The 19,603-nt window shown below is 42.6% G+C and overlaps 2 protein-coding genes across 4 annotated transcripts in view; one reads left to right on the forward strand and one right to left on the reverse strand.

Moving 5' to 3' along the window:
* The window catches only part of DOCK1 (dedicator of cytokinesis 1), a 273,286-nt gene that overhangs the window by 156,141 nt on the left and 97,542 nt on the right, over window positions 1–19,603 (reverse strand). The window lies entirely within an intron of this gene.
* Window positions 1–19,603, forward strand: part of INSYN2A (inhibitory synaptic factor 2A) — a 43,768-nt gene that overhangs the window by 15,257 nt on the left and 8,908 nt on the right. For both annotated transcript variants that reach the window (XM_052677059.1, XM_052677060.1), the window contains one exon: window positions 17,633–17,704. In XM_052677059.1, the coding sequence (XP_052533019.1) occupies window positions 17,633–17,704 (72 nt within the window). The remainder of the gene's footprint in view (window positions 1–17,632; window positions 17,705–19,603) is intronic.

The following is a 19,603-nucleotide window of genomic DNA, read 5'->3' on the forward strand; positions in this document are numbered from 1 at the left end:
AAATATTTCTCGGTCGTAACTCATAATCTGATCATTAAGAACCCCGCGAGTATGAAACACACACACCTACCACAAAGGGACCTGCTATAAATAAGTGTTCCCTCCATACACCTACATGTCATTTTTTTGTTTTCCCGACGATACCAGAAAGCACATCCCACAAAGTACTTATTTTTAATTTTACAGCTGACCCATTTCATGTACCCAGCATCTGAATGGCATCCATGCCCTCAGCACAAGAGAGGTCTTACTCAAACTAAAATGGTTGCTGATATCTTCAAATCGTCCCTGTGAAGCTGCTAACCAGACAAAGCTGTAGCCTATATTGGCTCTAAAACAGTGGGACTACCTGTGAATCCCAGTTCTTCACAAGACTGTACTGCCTCTTATATACAGATATCAGTGTAAGAGTCTACAAGGCTGTACTATATTTGATCAAAAAGCCTATTTAGTAGCACTCTTTTACTTTTTCCCCATAAGTTACGTGGCAGTGGTGAAATGGTCCTTCCCCACCACCCATAGATACAACACGTTTTGAATTCATTTCTGGTGTGTGAAGGAGGCAATTAAGATGTTTTACTGATTCTTTGATGTTAACTGCAAAATCACAACCAGAGGCAGTTACACCAGCACTGGAGGTTAATTACAAAAACTGGAGGCAAAATATCTACAAATCACAGTGAGCCTTCAGATGAAGGTTTGTTTTCAATACAAGGGCATTGAAATGCTTCCAAACTTAGAATGAGCAGCAAAGCAATTCCAGCTCCCCCTGCACATGCTCTGGGCTTGTCCCAGATGTGCCTCCTCATGGCCAGACACGAAGTGTGTGAGGGTGGTGATGGAGGAAAGGAGAGATGCATACTTGTACATTTTCTCCTGCTTAGGGAATCCCTTGTATTCTGGATCCATTTAACTTCCTAGCACCTGTCAGATATACAAGGAGATGCAGAAAGGAGTCCAGCACTGTGCCTGTGATGCTTCTGTTCTCCACTGAGTGTACTCCAGAGCTGAAAGAACTGTCTGTTCTCACGTAAAGCACCGGTGCATTACTAACTGAAAAAAAAGTATCTTTACCCTTATTCCCCTCAAATTAGGCAGCCATTTCAATAAAAGGTACTCTGCCTTTTTTGCCAGTAATTCTTGCCCATTACTACATTGATTTCTACAACATTTCGCCACCAAGACCAACTGCTGCATATACAAAACCATCACAAATCTTCTCAATTTCAGGGTGTTGCCATTTCTTCCTTTAGCAGCCCCTGACTCCTGTTAAGTCAGTTTATAACAAGAAAATGAAAGAATTACTACATCTTCATCTCTTCTTCCCTGGCAGATATATACAAGTCTGCCAGGAATTAAAACAAAAAACAGTGCTCTGTGTTTATGGCAGTCTATTGGATTTCTTATGTATATTAAATACCTTCCAATACACACAAATAAATAATGCACTGCAGGCCAAAAAGAAAAAAGAATAAAAAAAAAAAACAATATAGAGTATATAGCTAACTCTCTCAATCAGATTTTTCTCCCTTCAAGAAAATCAGTGTTCTTTAAGTGCTTGTTGTGCCATGGGACTGGTGCTCAGTAGATTCATTTTCACTAATATGCTGTAGGTCTTGAACTGCTATTACTGCAATTCATCACTAAATGAGTCTATGCCAGCAAAAGTGTATCAGCATCTCTGAAGATAGCAGTATCATCCTTTGGGTGAACATCATCCATGTGTACTTTTCAAAATGTCAGTAGTACATTATCTGCAATTAGCAGCAACATACAGCACTCAACTCTGATGAAAAGCAGTTGAAAAAAAACAGGAGGAAGAAAAGAACATCTTCCCTTCACTCCTGACAAGAGGCAGAGGGCTCCTGCTGCCCAAACCTGATGCACTGAGCATGCATCACGTCCTCTCTTCTCTGACTGAGGATCACGCTCCAATTTATTGGTCACAGAATGAAAAGTTGGGGCCGTCAGGCAACACAGCTCTTACCATCAGCTGCAGCATAATTTTGATGCATTAAATCTATCTGAACAGCATGGCACGGATCTGGAGACGGGTTAGAAATCATCATGGCTAGCTTGTGACAGCCACACACACCCCAATCAAAGATGATTATTAAAAGTGTACGTTCCTTGCATGCATCATTATTTAATAACATTTTGGCAGAACAGCGATTCGGTCTTTCTGTGTGGAGGTCTCAACAACAACAACAACAAAAATACATCATAGCCAAGGGCATTAAACAACCTTTGATTTAAGTCATGCATGAACAGAAGTAGCAGAGCTACAGCTTCCGTTCAGGCTTCCAGCTCCAGGTGGGGAAAAGAACTGACTATTACGTGATGCACTGTGCAGCTCAAAGACCCAAAACAAATTACTGGCTCTGAATTATGCTTGCCTTATCTTCTAGTAAACTGTTAGCAATCTCTAACAGCTGTAGACATGCCTGTATTCAGACACAGTGCATTCAATTAAGCAAGCCAAAATTCTGCTCTGTTTACCTGTACGGAGCCACACTAAGTCAGGAGGAGTGGAAACAAAACACAAGGCACTGACTTCAAAACTTGGCTGACGATGGTACTGCATGTGAAATATGTAACAAGAGAAGCACTCAGAAGATGAACAGATAACTGAAAAATATGTTGCAGCTGGAGAACACCGATGACCTGCTCCTTAAATCCTTACTGTGAGAAGGAACAGTAATCAAGGCCCTTCTTATTATGCAATAAATCAGTAATTTTAATAAACAAAGCACTCAATTTGCCATACAAAAATGAGCCAGAGTGTTTTGACTGCACCAGGCCAAATGCTACATATTAGACAAGAGTTAAATGAACCTGTTTCAGCAATCATTTGTATTCATTTGTTAGTGGTTCAGGAATTCAGAGAGCTCTCAGCAACATGAAAGCAGCAATTCCAGACAACACCAGCAGTTCAGAGAGCTCATTCAAAGAGGCTTTGAAAGAATACGATCTCATGGACGGATTTTAAATGCCATTGCATGCATCCTTCCAATGAACACAGGATATTTGGGTGCCCTATTATCATTTCTAAGCAGCGAAGTGAAGCAAAACCGGGTGTGTTTGCATGGATATTAAAGCAAGGAGGAGAGGAGGGCTTCATCCAGCACAGAAAAACAGCAGCCTTACCCCAATGCTTCTAACAAATACTGCAAGCAATCACCCTCAGGATCACAAGAACTGAACGTAAACTTATCCTGACTCAAGAACGATGAAAACTGAAAGTCAAAGCAATTATTGCCCAGTTTGCTTTTCTCCCTTTTCAGAAGCTACTTCAAGCACAGTCTGGCTATTCAGCTCAGGTGAAGGGGAGAGAGCAAATGAAGGCAGTAACAACCTCTGCTGTCTAACTCAATCCACCTACGCACACGCCAATACTCTTACAGGCAAGTTCTTTATTTCACCTAAGGAGAACGGTAAGCTCAGAAAGCTTACAAATATCCAACCTCTGAAAAGCACAGCCTTTGGAAGTAATGCGCTGGCTGCAGAAATGATACGACATGGTTTTGTTTGGGACTGTTTTGTTGTTCTTTTTTAACCTCTCTGGTTTCATTTTGCTTTTTCAATTACAAACGTAGCACGGGTAAAGTTTAAGAAAATTGTTTCTAAGAGAAAGCTTGGAAATGGAGGAAAGCAATCTGTTGATAAGCTTCAAAGAAGGCAACAGCTGCACCGCAAACAAAGATAGGGAAACCAGAAAGAATACAGCCAGCTTTATCTGTGATGCAGTAATTACATCACATTGTGCACCATGTTAATGCAGCCAAGTTTCAGGATGCAATAGCAGCAGCCCTTTGGAACACAGAACTGATGATGACACGACTTCACCTATAGATCTTCACATATATCTCTTCTGTTTGCCCACTGGAGCTGTCAGAGCTGTTCTGCCTGTTACTCTAGCTGAGAGCATCTCCTAAATTTCCTCCTGATCTCTTCAGCATCACTGCATTTGTCGTATTTCAGAGCTGCACTGTTTATAGAGCTTTCCTGAGCTAGAAGGACCACAACGTCTTGGAGGTTGTAGCAATTTGCCTTTCTGTGGCAGAGACACAAAAGCTCTTCAGATGCATTTTCCAGAGCTAAGGAAAAATAATTTCTAACAAATCGGTGCTTTGCAGATCTTGCAATTCAAAACAGTAGTTTTCAATATTTTAGCATATATATTAGAAACATATATAAGTGATTTATATAAGAGAGAGATATCATTTCTTCCTGTTGTTTCCACAAAGTCTTAAAGAGAAGCGCTCTACTACTGCCATGCCAACTCATGGTACAGGGAGGAGGGCTCTGTGCTTCCAAGTCCCAACACCTTTTCTTACAGGCACTCCCTTTTGAAGTGTGCAGCTAATTCTATTCATGTAAAGCTAAACTTTTGCCATTGCCCGAACTGTGAGCCATATTCAAAGTGCATACCATGAAAACTTAAGGCTTTCCCAGTGTTAGTTTGCTAAAGGAGTTATGAGACTAACTCTTTGCATGCACTGCAGGTTCCTTCCTCTCAGCTCTGTGCTCATTTCCTCGTTGCAGCTCATCACTCAGACACTCACTTAGCCTTCCTTGAAATTCAGATAAGCACTGGGACCCTACAGAAGTCCATTTTCCTGCCCTCACAGTGGTGCTGCAGCTGCAGAGCAGCAGCGCAGCCTTCCTCAGTGCAAACCAGGCAGAGCACTGTGCTGCATGCTGACACAGCTCCCAGCTCCACTGCTCACGGGACAGATTTCCTTATAGGTCTGAGCTGCATATTGCCTAGAGGAGACTGTTTCAATGCCTGCTGCCAGCTGGCACAACCATCCTTAAGCCCTCACACTTAAAATTCTCCATAACTCCAAATGGAAACAAATAGAAGGATGACCATCATAAGACCCAGTATCATTCAAGGAGTAACTTCGCATTATGCTTCCTGAATTAGAACACTGACAACAATCTGAAGCTGTATCTGCAAGGGCACATAATGTGTATTTCACAGAACAGTACGACTATATTTCACAGATCTTCCAAACTTGATGGGACTCTTATTTTGTGTATGAATTTTTTTGGTAAGAGGTGGATGACTTCATTCTATTGCTCATAATCAGAGCTTCAGATCACATTGTCAAGGTGGATAAAAAGCAAGGGCAAAATGGTTCACAGACATTCCAGAATCCCTGGACACTATGGATGCTTATGGAGTGCTGCATTAAGTAGCCTGACCATAATAGCTACCTTATGGCAACTAAACATCCTTCATTGGAAATACAGCAACAGAAGATTTTCATCAAGCAAACAGCGATAAACAGAAATGAAAAATGAACTGTTAGGAACATTCGGTATGTAGGATACCCTTAAAACTAAAATAAAAACACACAACAACAAACCCAAAGACATGCCTTTATAACAGAGTTATTCAGACTTAGCACCTATACTCTGTTCTCTCCAGAAATGACAGTGGGAAAATTCAAGTTTCAGAACACATGCATCGTTTTGCTAAAAGTACCAGCTGTTAGCTGCAGGTTCTGCTGCTCTTCCCAACTGTGCCTGTGCATTTCAGGTGTTCTCTGTGGCTGTGTGATGTCTGTCTGACCGCTGCTTACCCCGTTTTTGGAACAAGACAAAGTCTCACCACCTCACCCCCCCGTGTCAGCGGGGCTCTGCAGCTCTGAACTTACAAAGAGGTTCAAGGCTTTCCCTCAAATGGCTGCAGTGAGTGCCACCAAGCAAACTTCTATGGGTCATGCATGGAATTAGCAAAGCCTTACAATGAATGATTTTTAAAAAGTGTAAAGCAGACTATAATGTTCTTGCTAAATGTATCCATATGAATTACTGCAGATCGTAAGGGAAGCTTTTCCAACTGTCACCGAGCTGTCCAAATTGCGTACCTGCAAGGAGAGTTTTTCAGCTAAATTAGTCTCTAAAAGAGGATGTTATTTAGGTACTGAATTACCAGTTTTCACTTCACACAATTAGAATAATCCTTTAATAACAGCATTTTCAATGTCGGTAGTATCAGAATCTAGAGAGCAGTGAGCCACAGATCTATGCAGTCATGTAAGAATGAGACAAAATGAGCTTTATCGTGTCAAATTTGTCACTGCTGTCGGTTCTCCGAGAGATTAATCCCCAGATTTCTAATTGACACCTACTTGTGAGCCCTCATGCTTTACCCAGAGCTACGGTTATCTTTCATCCTGATTGGAGAAAAATGGGTTCTGACTACAGACAGTTTCAGCAGGAAGGCTCTCCCAAAGAGAAGTGCTTTATTTTTAAACTGTCAAGCCTCCTGGCCACCCAAGCTCCAGAATTAAGAAATAAAAATGCAGCTCAGTCTTAGGAGAGCTCTGTGCATGCCCCAGCTGCCACGTCTGTGCTGGCCTTCCCTTCAATCGCATCATCCAGGTACGGCTCTCAGTTCACCCCCTAAGAAATTATGGCATGACACTGTTTTGTATCTTCCTGAAGTTTAGTTCTGGACTTTGCAAATGCAGAGACATGTAGAAGATAGTTGAGTAGATAAATAAATTCAAAATTCAATTCAAAAGATGCAGAACAGTCCAGCGTGGGCACCTCTTCACTGTCTGCAGCTGGTCTAGGTTATTCTTCCTGGTCACTGAACTATTTTTTCCTTGTTAGATGCAAACAATAGAAAATGTGCACTTTCATGGAATATTTAACTGGGGACAAATCAGAGATTTTCTGCAGAAGTTCACTGTGGTGGTTTGGTTTTGCCTCCCCCACTGAGCAGTAGGACAGGGCATCATGGGGCAAGTAAAGGAAAGCTGCTCTCCTACAGGACACTGAAACCCCTCTGACCCCCCTAACTCTCTTTCTTCATAAAACGGGTGCAACAATATAATATGGAATTTTCCCACCATGTTACTCATTGCACAAATAAGCTAGAAGAGAACAGAGCACTGTATTGGGTACAGCACTTTTTTCCCCCCTCTTGGTTATCCCTAAGAAGATGAAATAGAAGCTGAGCGTGGTGTAATAATTCATCAGAAAGACCAAACTGCAGAGATGAGCAGAGGTATTTGACATTAGCAAGGCAATTTACACTCCACAATAGTTCAACCTGGCACAACTTCGGTCATTTCTTTGGTAAATGAGATTTGTTTACTTTGCCATCGTCTGCATGAGCTCAGAGAAAATTTCTAAGGATGGGATCTTGCTGAGCATCTGTGCACAGAGCTCAAGCAAGTGCAGAACTGCTTCTCTATTGATTCTGTACTGCTGTACTGCAGTGAAATCTGAAACTACTGTTATTTAGGGAAATGAAAAAAACAGAAAGTACTGCGAACCTGCACGGACTTACCAAGTTAAAACAGAGGGAGTTCTGTGCTTCCAAGGTCCTTCCTTCTGTTTTTCCCAATCTGTAAGATCCCTTCTCTTTCTCACGAGCTATAGCAACACTGGCCAGCCTCTGTACACTGTCTTTTTTGTGTCATACTGCTGTGCAATATGTAGAATTCTAAACAAGCCTTCAGTTTGCATCCAGTATGGCTGGTAGCAGTACTGTAAGCCAGCTTTAGCTTATATATGTAATGCACACAAAGTATTTGAGCTTGCACTGAAATCTCAGCCGCTTTGCAGTTATAAAAGAATACCAGGGATTCATTTCCCCTATGCATGGAAACACTGCATGTTAGTATCCTTCCCAATTTAAAACTCTGAGACAAGCAAAATCTGAGGTGCTGTGCTTTAATGCCGTTTTTCACCCATAAACATAAGATTAGCTGCTACCTATGGGATTCCCTTTGCTCCGAGTGGAGCCTACTGACACGAAGCCTGTGCTGGGATGGTCTGTGCACAAGGGCTGATGATGGGCCGCAGTGCAGGAGGGGCAGAAACCTGTGGGAAGCATTTGGCCCAGGCAGCAGAGCTCAGCCCCAGCAAACAAACTCCCTGAACTGTTATTAACACAGAGCTGACATTTCAATTATCCCTCTCATTTTTTGATGGCATGACAGAGGCACAGAGATATTCAAGAGACAGGCTAGGCCTCAAACGCTTCTGGTTCCTTCAAGATTTTCTGATTTCATTTGAAATAGCTTTAATTCTTTTCATTCTCAGGTGTTGGGCTTCTTTTATACTTTAATCGTAAGGCAACCTTGTTAAGATACATTCATTAAAAAAGAAAAAAACACAACAGCTCTCCACTTCCCGACTAACCTGAGTATAATATAAAAATGTATTTACGAGGTGAAAGCACTTGAATTGCTGTCTTGGGAGTTATGCCATACGCCCACAGTGCAAATACCTCAAAAAGAAAATTAGTCATCTGCTTCCAACTGTCAGGATCCAGTAAAAAACAACAAACTACTGTCTTGGAAACAGCCTAAAAATCTCACTATTGAGCTCCGGTGCATTTCAAAGTAATTTCAGAGACCAAATGAATAATTTGAGCCCTGTAATATCAAGACCTACACATATAAAGAAAAAAAAAGTGGAAAATGATTCTGATATTTAACTACCACAGGATTCCCACTTTCATCCTCCACCATCAGTTAAAAACAGCTTTCAAAAATGAGTTACTGAAATTGGGCATGGTTTGTTGTTTTTGTTGGTTTTTTTTTGCTTTGTTTTTCTTGTTATTGCTTTTTTCACATTAGAACATTTGTACCCAGAATAATAATAGGAATGCTGGCCTTCCCCAGCATTCCTATGGCAGCCAGAGGTGGCAGGCCACAATCTGGTCTCCCTTCCTGCACTGGAAGGCTGCAATGAAGTCTCCCTGCAGCCTTCTCTTCGCCAGGCTGAACACTCCCAGCTCCCTTTCTTCATAGCAGATTTGCTCCAGCCTTTTGAGCATCTTCATGGCTCTCCTCTGGACCCATTCAAAAAGCTGCATGTCCTGCTTGTGTTGAGTCCCTGAACCTGGGGTCTCACAGAGGCAAAGCAAAGGGGGACAATCCCCTCCCTGCCCTGCAGTCACCCATGTGTCATCCTATGCTGGGGACACAGCATGGTCACAGCCCTTTGGGGGACTCTGCACAGCTACAGGGAAAAGCTGGCCTTTACTCATACTTGTACCCTACCTACACCCAAGCTATTGCAAACAAAATTAAACTCAACACGAATCAACCCAACCTGACCCAGGGCACACGAAAGCATCTCTTTTTTTCTAGCTGCTCTAAATATTCCAAGAGCTTCCACACTGCTGGTGAGGCTAACCTCTACTTGGTCACACCTGGCTGCACCTCAAGCACTGCGTTAGGTTTTTTGGGACCCACACTAAAAGAAAGACATTGAGGCACTGCAGTGTGTCCAAAGAAGGGTGATGGAGCTGTGAAGGGTCCGGAGCACAAAGCTTATGAGGAGTGGCTGAAGGAACTGTAATTGTTCAGTCTGGAGAAAGGGGGCTCAGCAGAGACCTTATTGCTCTCCACAGCTGTTGCAGCAAGGTGAGGGGTTGGTCTCTTCTCTTCAGGTAACAGCAACAGGACCAGAGGCAATGGCCTTCAGTTGCACTGGGCAGGGTTCAGCTCAGATATTAGGGAAAATCTCTTCTCCTAAAGAGCGGTGATGCTGTGGCACAGACTGGACAGGGACTGGTGGGGCCACTGTCCATAGAGGTGCTCATAGCTGTGGGGATGTGGGCAGTGGGCACGGTGGAGTTGGGGATCTGAGAGATCATTTCCAACAACTGTCTGATTCTGTGACCTGCATGTGAGCAGAAGGGACCCGTGTTTGGTGGGAGACACAGCTAGGACTGATTCCCAGGGCTTTTACTCAAGAAATGAATAAATCACAGTTTAAAAAAAAAAATAATAAAAAATTCCCCAGAGATTAATAAATAAAAGCTTCAGGTGAAAACATGGGAAGAAGAAAAAAAGAAACCTGGCACATCTCTAAAATTAAAAAACTCAATTAACCGAGAGGTAGCCTGACAAAGTTTAAGCATCAAGTTGATTGCCAAGAGCCTGCTGTATTTTTATTTATTTATTTATTATGGTTGCACCAATATCTTTCATAAATGAAAACGCTTAATTGGTGATTTTCAATGTTATGGAAACACAGCAACAGTAAGGCTAAGTCAGTTCTTCTCCCAAACTACCAGGCAGATGTCACAGAACACCCTTCTATGAGCTCAGCTGATCCGAGGTGCTTTATCTGCATATCTGTATGTATCACTGCTCTCGGTGCAGCTTCCTAAGGGAATCTGAAACAGGATTCCAGCAGAAACATGACTTAGCTGGCAGAAGTGTGTTTAGATGAGAAAGCTTTCCAACCCAACATAATGCCAAGTCTTTTCTAGTTTAGATTAAGACTCTACGGCTAAGCAGGATATATTTTCATCTGCAAAACACATCAATTGGTTTGCGTAGCTGTATCATGGTTATTCATGCCGTGAGGATAACTACAGTACTCAGAACGCAGTGAAGTCATCTATTCTGCCAAAAGCAAATTATGCTGATATTAAGTACAGATAATTTTCTCCTGAAGCACAGTTATTAGCCATATTAGTGCTTTAATACAATAGGAAACACCGCTTTTGAGAAGTTCACCACTAGACTGTTTATTTTAAAACCATTATTCTGCACACAGAGGTAACATCACCGTGCTTAGCTCTACGCTGCACCTTGTCCCAGCAGGACCAGGCACTGCATGGAAACACAATGCCCATTCATACAATGGAGAACGGTGGTCCACGCTTCCCCAGCTATCCAGTGCTGCCCAGAGCTGTCACTCAGAACAACTTCAAAGGCCCACTGCCTTCTTATGACAATTTGCTGCTCTATATTTTAATAAAAGCCTCAACAACAACAACAAATAATCCTTGAAGTCTGTTTATCCTCCTTGTTGGCAGCAGTACATAAAAGCACGATGAGCATCAGTATCATCTAACGAGCATACCCATCAGAGCATAAATGCACTCTGAAGCACAGCCACTTCTATAAAACCGTGCCATTAAGTAACTCAATTAATATGAAGCATTCCCTGCATCCCTGCGGATAATGGAAGACATCCAGACATAACAGAGCTACCCTCACAAATTGTTTTATGAGATTTTTGTTTGCTTTTAATAGTTGCTCGGGACACATGAGGTAGTGCTCTCTCACTACCTACCTACCACACAACGGAAGGAACCCAGCACATACAGTTCTACGCTTCCCTCCCTCACCTCAGTGTAGTCTATAATTTATACCAGCAAAGACTTAACTCACATGCAAAGATAGTTTTGATGTGTTACGGTTGGTATTTTCAAAAGGTGCCTCAAGCGGCTGCCCAAATTCTGCCTTTCACAGGGATTTAGGAGTGTAATTCCCTTCAGCTCCTCTGAAAACTGCAGCCTGTTATTAGTCTCTGCCAGTCTGTGTCAGCAAAATGGCTGTTCTTCATTATAATATTTTAATACTTGGAAGTGTTAATTGAGGTTAAGTCCTGCTTCTGCCAAGAATGCTGAAAGAAATGCAATAGAAGGAAAACCTCCTGCAAGTAATACGCAATGGAGATAACAACCACATGTGAAAAGCTAAGTATGGAGATCAGATACCCTTTGCAAGGTTACTCAGCTAATTAGACACAGCCACAGCAGCGAACCAACCTACATCCATGCCTCCCCAAGTACTGGACCATACAGCATCACGCAATGCACAAGGCTAACCAGGCCCACCCGCACGCACCCATACGAAAACAAAATACAAGGTGTAAGGTGCCAAAGAATGAAGCTTTGGGAATAACAACGTTTTTTGGTGTATATGAAAAAGGAAAAATTGGCTGTTCAACACCTACAAAGCATGAGCATGTCTCAGCATCAGCAATGGTACGCAGGTGAGCTCCAATCACACAACTTGTGGAATGGCTTGGGTTGGAAGGGACCTCAACGACCATCGAGTTCCCCAGGAGGCCAAGTCTAGAGTTTGCCCACACCAGGTACACAGCCTTCATCCCCAGCCAATAGGGCTCATTTACACAATGAAATCTTTGGGATAAACATGTCCCTCTGATTGTTTTTTCAAATGGGTTTTCAAATGAATTTAATGATCAATCACCCTGTGCCTACCACTGTTCTGTTTCTCTTGCTTTTTTTTTTTTCCTATAAGAAAGGATGAAAAAAGGGAGATTAAAGCAAGTTATGAAATGTTCTACTTCTTATGCTTAAACCAATGCAGCAGTCCCAAAATCACAGCATTAAAACTGCAGAATGAGCTGCAAGGCTGAATGACTCTTTAAGCAAAGCACATCGCCAACGGGAGCTCCTGGCTCCCAGGCATCTCAGTGAGTGCAGAGTGAAGGGCTCAGCTTTGAGTCTCAAGCAGACCAAAGCCAACTTTCAGTTCTCTCAAAAGAAAACAAATGTTCTGCAGCAATCTGTATTTTCTGGGAAAACCTCACATTTTACTTGAATAAATACTGAAAAATAGCTGTGAGTTTTACCAGTGAAGAAAAAGTTGACTGGTCTGTAGGCTGACCTCTTCCAAATTGGATTTATCTTATTAGATTATTTTTAAGTGGAGGCAAGAAAGGATTTTATTCAAAACGCTCCATCTCACACAGCACAACCAGAACATCGCTGTCTTCACCCCGATACCCAGATGTGCTCACACACTGCTCCACCACTTAGCAATGAGGATAACCACCTTTACCAGCTCTATTTCTCACTGCCTGCACGTAAAATCCAACCTCGCTGTGTGAGACCTACATGCAAAACTACTATTCTCATAGTAAAATCTCTGTTGGCACAAGGTAGATGAATTCTTTGCATGTGTTTATGTAGATAATTGCATAAAAACAAGGAGAAGTCCATAGCCCTAGGGTAAAAACAACAGAATTATTTCATAAGCAGTTCAGTTCATATATGTAATTGAATTCATACTGGAGAGACACTTGTACAACACAGAACTGGCTGCAGAGCTATCACACTGCCTTACAGAAACCAAGTGCTGTGAGGGAGGGCTTCCTAGGAAGAAATCCAAGGCAGGGAGACTTCAGAGAAGGCAACATCACTTCATCTGTTGTGCGAAAGAAAAATCACCTCTGAAAAAGCTGAATATATTCCATAAGGGAAATATTACTTTAAGAAAAGTTTATCATAAATTACATCAGAGTAGGAAAAAATCATCGCATATCAGTGTAGTTGGTGAATGGCAATGAGGCTGAAAGCAAGCAGAGCCAAACATGCCAGCTGAGAATTTGGGCTTTCAAAATGATCATCCAAAAACCAAATCCTGCTTAATACTTATATTCAAGCATCGTTTCTAGCAGGTTGAGCCTGTCAAATACCATCAATTAAGAAATGTCTTAAAATACTTGAAGATGTGGGATTACTGTGCATTTGAAGATGAGCAGGTTCAAGAACCATGGAGACATGGCACTAAGGGACATGCTCAGAGGGCATGGTGGAGATGGCTGGGGCTGGACATGGGGATCTTAAGAAGTCTTTTCCAAACTTCTGCTAAATAAGCAACCAGCCTATGAATGTTCAATGAGTTCATGGCAACTAGAATGTTACAGGCATAGTGCTGTCAGTACCTGGTCAATAAGAATCTGCAGCACATCCTTATCTGTAAATTGGAGAGACAGGAAGGGTGGACTATTTGATGGTTAAGGAATTGGTTGGAAGGTCACAGCCACAGGGTTGTGGTCAACTGGTGTATGTCCATGTGGAGGCTGGTGATGAGCAGTGTCCCCCATGGCTTGGTCTTGGACCAGTACTTTTTAACATCTTTATCAATGATGGGATCAAGTGCATCCTCAGCAAGTTTGCTGATGACACCGAGCCGAGTGATGCAGTTGACACAGCAGAAGGAGGGGATGCCATCCTGAAGGACCTTGATAAACTTGAAAGGTGGGCCCTTGTGAACCTAAAAGGTTTAACAAAGCAAAGTGCAAGGTTTTGCACTTGGGTCAGGTTAATCCCAGATATGTATACAGACTGGGAGAAGAACAACTCCTTGAGAACAGTCCTGCTGAGAAAGACTTCAGGGTCTCAGTAGGTGAAAAACTCAACGACATGAGCCAGCAGGGTGTGCCTGCAATCCAGAAGGCCAGTGGTATCCTGGGCTGCATCAGAACAGGGGTGGCCAACAGGGACAGCAAGGATATTGTCCCCTTCTACTCTGCCCTCGTGGGGCTCCATCTGGAGTACTGCAACCAAGTGTGAGGCCCCCCAACACAGAAAAGATGTGGAGCTTCTGGAGGGACTCCAGAGGAGGGCCACAAAGATGATCCAAGGGCTGGAGCACCTTTCCTACAAAGACAGACTGAAGAAGCTGGGTTTGTTCAGTCTGGAAAAGAGAAGGCTGAGGGAAGACCTCATTATGACCTTCCAGTATTTAAAGGGAGATATAAACAGGAGGGAAAACAACTTGTTACACAAGTAGACAGTGATAGCACAAGAGGAAATGAGAAGGAGAGAAGATTTACACCAGGTATCAGGGGGAAGTTTTTCCATTGAGAGAGTGGTGAGGTGCTGCAACAGGCTGTCCAGAGAGATTGTGGATGCCCCATCCCTGGAGGGGGTAAGGCCAGGGTGGATGGAGCCCTGTGCAATCTGATCTAGCACTTGATCTAGTGGCTGACAACCCTTCCAACTCAGCCATTCTACGACTATGAAACCGGCTCAGCAACGAAGGCAGTGATCAGAGCACACACACCCTTATTACAGAGCAAACGAAGGATAACGATTCAGAGACACATTGCATGGTTTTTAACATGGCAATCAATTTGAGACTGAACCCTTGTTGCTGAAGCATTTCTAAGCTCTGTGCCAAAGCTGGACTTTGAGAAACTTCTTAAGCTACTTGTTCTACTTGTTACCCAGCCCAGCAGCACAGTGCAGGAATAGCAGAGCGGTGCAGAGCAGGAGGTCGTTAGGCTCTGAAGCAGCTAATTACCTGTACATTAAAGGGTACTTTGCAGGCTTACAAAGAGGAATTAAAATGTCCCAACTGACATCTAATGAAAAAAACTGGCACCCTACGCAGCATGTTTATGTCTTTATCTATAAAGAGGCATTCAGACAACAGTGCTGTGTTCCTCTGAAGGCGATTATTAACTACCATTTATGTCCTCGGTAAATAAAGGCTTTCAGCAGCTTATCTGTAAACTTGAGGTGTTGTGTCCTTGCTAAGAGTTTTTAGTATTTGATCAATAGCTTGAAAAAATAATTGTACAAGTCCAAGTTTAATGCTGCAGTGACAACCTGAATGTCTGCCTCCAAATAATCAAAGCAGAACTGCAAAACAGAAATGACTTCACCCCTGAGAGCACAAAAAAAGTACAAGCAAATGCAAAGCAGTGCTGCTTTATCCCCCATAAGGAATGGTACCTCACAGAGAGTTCTTCTTGCAGTTCTTTTGCCAGCTTGCCTTTGTAGTTGTGTTAAAATTTAGCAGTGCAGTTAATTTCAGTGCATTCCTCCAGATAAAAATTATTTCCAAGGGCACGTTATTACTTGGTATCAGGTTTTAAATCCAGCACGTTCCCAGCGCTCGTAAAATAGGTGTGGAAACAAAAACAAAACCACCAACAATTACAACAGCAAGAACTCTACCTTGCATTTTTCTTTCACTGGGAAAAAAAAAAGAAGTCTATCTTATAGAAGCAGCAGATTCGCCCTATTAACTGCTGCCTGCAGTACTGCTGTGCTGAGCAGCTCCATCCCCACGGCAGAGCGCTCTGCTGTGACAATGCCCCACACCATTTACACATCCCAGTGCTCCCAATGGCCAGAGCAGTGTCTTCCTGGGCAGATGAGCCTGATCTAAGCCAATGCCACATCCACCCTCTGCCTTCAAGGTCACACCGATACATTTCTTCTCGCTTAAAAGCATCTTTTATATAAAATATGCAAGTAACCTAATGAACTTGAAAAACAATATTCAAACTTTTAATATAATAAGAGTTGGTAGTTTTCCTAGGAAGGACAACAAAGCCATACAAAGGCAGCGTGCTCACTGAGATAAATCATCAGGAGTTAGTTACCAAAAAATAGCCAACAACTGCATTTCCACGTTAGGGATGAGCACATGCCTTGTCACTTGATTTCCATTAATATTTTATACTCTAGAGGTCTGGTATTTTGTCACATGAAAATTAAATCAACTCTTTTGCAAATGCTGGAGTTTTCGTTATTGCTGCTGTGTGAGGGACGAGGTCCTGCTGTCCCCTCTGTGCTGCAAAGCCAATGTGGAACTGACTGATGTCAGCTGATGGGATGATGTGGCCCCCAGAGGGTGGTGAGGCACTGGCACAGGTTGCCCAAGGAGGCTGTGGATGCCCCATCCCTGCAGGCATTCAAGGCCAGGCTGGATGTGGCTCTGAGCAGCCTGGGCTGCTGGTTGGTGACCTGCACACAGCAGGGGGTTGGAACTGGATGAGCATTGTGCTCCTTTTCAACCCAGGCCATTCTGTGACTCGATAATTCTATGATTCTAGGACTTAATTTTCATTTTAAAATCATCCTCACGCAAGGACATTTGCGTGGTTATGCAGGCTATTTTCTTCTTTGTAATTTCATACATTTATTTTAATGAAATTCCTGCCCATGTACAGAAAATCATTTCTATGCCACAGGTTTCTTTTTCCTTCCAAACTGACCACACCAGAGAGAACGTGCCTGTAAGTTATGAGCACTAGCAAGCTTCAGACTGAGCTGTGACAACAGATAGATACAGGCCAGGTGAGAAAAGGAAACAGTATTCAAATGATGTTTTCTTCTCACAGAACCACCACAACATGTCTTTAGACCCAAAGGACAAAATGACTAAGTACATTTTTCCACTATTATGCTCCTTAGAATCAAAGAACCATAGAATGGCCTGGGTTGAAAAGAACATCAATGCTCATCTAGTTCCAATCCCCTGCTATGTGCAAGGGCACCAACAGACCAGGCTGCTCAGAGCCACATCCAGCCTGGGTATCAGCCATCTCTTTCAGAACCCTAGGATGGATATCACCTGGCCCCATGGACTTATATACATTCCATTTCAAGACGACTCAGACTTGTTCCACTGTTACAGTGGGACAGAAATCACTCCCTACAGCCTCACTTAGAGACTGAAGGTCTTGGCAGACAAGCGAAGCCGGACCACTTGTGAAGACCGAGGCACAGCACTCACTAAGTACCTCAGCTTCTCTATGCCTGAGGAAGCCAGCTCCTCATTACCTTTCATCAGAGGGGAAGCACTCTCCTTGGTCTGTCTCCTCCTTCCTGTGTACCTACAGAACCCCTTCTCGTTATCTTTCACATCCCCTCACAAGTTCAGCTCCATCTGCACCTTGGCTAGGATCACCAGTAAGGAGGTGAAGCCGTATGTATTTGGGAAGAGAAGAAAGCCATACAGCAGCGTCACGTCTGCAGAACCAGGAGCTGTGTCCATTTGCAGTGAGGGTTCAGCACATGGCACACAGAGGCTTTAGATAAAGAGAGCACTTAACTACATTTCCTTTTGTATTCCATCAATATACAAAAATATAACAAATGAATCTTTTTCCAACAACCAATCGCTTGCTGTCCAAAATAATCATCATCCCCAGCAAAGGTGAATATTATCATCCCATTAAGTACTACAGATAAAAAAAATCATCATCATCAATTCCTGAAGTTCTCATTTCTACAAAAAGCACTCATTGAGGGCAAAAATCTGTTATATGGCATTTGAATGACCTGGTGTTCTTATCTTTGCAGGCTTTCATATCGGACCGGTCAAGACACGGCCAACTGCGACACGTGCAGGAACAGCGCGTGTATCATCTACAGGTGGGTCACAATCCTCCCATCCCACTTCGTACTGAGTGAGAGGTAATGATTTATTCATTAGTGCAATGTCAAATGTCAGCCTTCATTCAGTTGTTGGGATTCTATTTGGTTTTTTGTCGTTGTTTTGTTTCCATGTAGACAATACAGAAAAAAAAAAAAAACAACTCAACAAATAGAAAATAAATTCACCCTCACTTCGTTATTTAAATTCAACAGATAACTGTCTAAAATGTTCAGATCAGAGCTGCAGATTACTGTGGTCAGTAGCACTGCTGCAGATCTTGGGTGTGAAGTACTGCAAGTCACAAGCCTCACTTTCACATAGCTACAAATCCTTACAATTTTCTATTCAACAACTCAACATAAATTGACTTTTATAGCAGTAAGCACTGGACTGGGGAAGCAATTCCAAGAGATTTTATAGCAAACATAACCACATACACATTCAATCCAGGCAGTTTAGATGATGTTACTACCCAGGCTTTTACATACTTCCACATTTATAGTGCAGGAATTTTATCCCATTGGCCAATACCCCAACATGAACAGCAGCTGTAAGTTCTTTACATCAGACATCCTCAGTCTTCATGCAACACACACAGACCTGTTGCATGCATACAGACTCATTCTGAAGGTGTATCATCTGTTACATGAACACAGGTCTGTTTGTTACTGTCAAACCAATAAGCAATTACAAACAGCTCAGAGCTGAAAGGCTTCATAAAGATTGTTTATACCTGCTAGAATTTCCTGTCTGTAGCTGCTAGAATTTCTTCTGCAGAAGGAAATGCTTGGAGTTCACTCACTAGAAACAGATCAGGTGCCAAAGGTTAAAGGACACGTTTCATTTAGCTCTAAAGCAGAGGTTCCCCTCCTCAAGTTTATCAGCCAGGAGGCTTCTGTTGCCATGTGTTTATGTAAGGAAGGAATAGCAGATAATCAGTGGGCATGACATGAAGCCACCAGGAGTCTGATGATGTGTTTCGTACTGACAGCTTAATTGCCCTCCTCTGTTACAGAGAGGCTTAAAGAAAAGCAACTGCATATTTACATGTGTTGCAGGTAAGACGAAAACAAATGTAACTCAGATTATCATTTCAGCAGGGATTTCTTCTCTTTGTTACACAAAGGGATAAAACGTTCTGAAAATGTATTTCTTTCTGAAATACATCAGGAAAGTATATAAGAAAATTAGGCAGTACAGTACGAAAGGAAATCCATAAAAATGGCTATTAACTACAGATACCAACTAAAATAAATGTACTATTGCTGACCAGGTCTGAAAAACCTGCATGTTTCTCCACTAGATCTCTGATCTAGGTAGATCTGCACCTATTTGTGCATTAGCTCCTAGCTTCCTAGCAGTGAAGGTAAAAGGGATGGAGAACTTCAACTCCACCTTTTCTCCTTGCTGACTAACCTGCAAAGAGATAGATGCTGTTCAGTGCAGGGGAAGGAACCAATTGATTTATTTATCCTTTACAGCAGTACTTAGGAGCATGTCAATACTAAAGGCCAACCCTGCCTCTCTGCTTGCTCATCCCCAGCAATTTCTTTCTCAAGACAGTCTGGGAAATTGCAGCAGAGCACGCTGCCATCAGAGATGCTCTTTTTGTCTCGTTAACTAAAACCCAAATCCAATCTGAATTATTATTTTAAGGTCTCGATTTCGAGTCAGCACAATTTAAATTAAGCAACTCCCCAGTTTTTACTTCTTACATTCACTGCAAACAATGGAAGTGTTTCCTTGCATACACATAACAGCATTTCCCACCAGAACAGCCACTTGGACTGCAGCTATCCATGCTGGGCATTTGCCTACAGCAGTGTTTCCAGGGGAAGTTTTAGCAAAACTCAGCTCAGCTCTTTGTCAGAGTAGGAGAATACATGCTGCAGGCA

This window comes from Tympanuchus pallidicinctus, unplaced genomic scaffold (assembly GCF_026119805.1).
Source record: "Tympanuchus pallidicinctus isolate F22 unplaced genomic scaffold, pur_lepc_1.0 scaffold16, whole genome shotgun sequence".
NCBI classification, from domain to species: domain Eukaryota; kingdom Metazoa; phylum Chordata; class Aves; order Galliformes; family Phasianidae; genus Tympanuchus; species Tympanuchus pallidicinctus.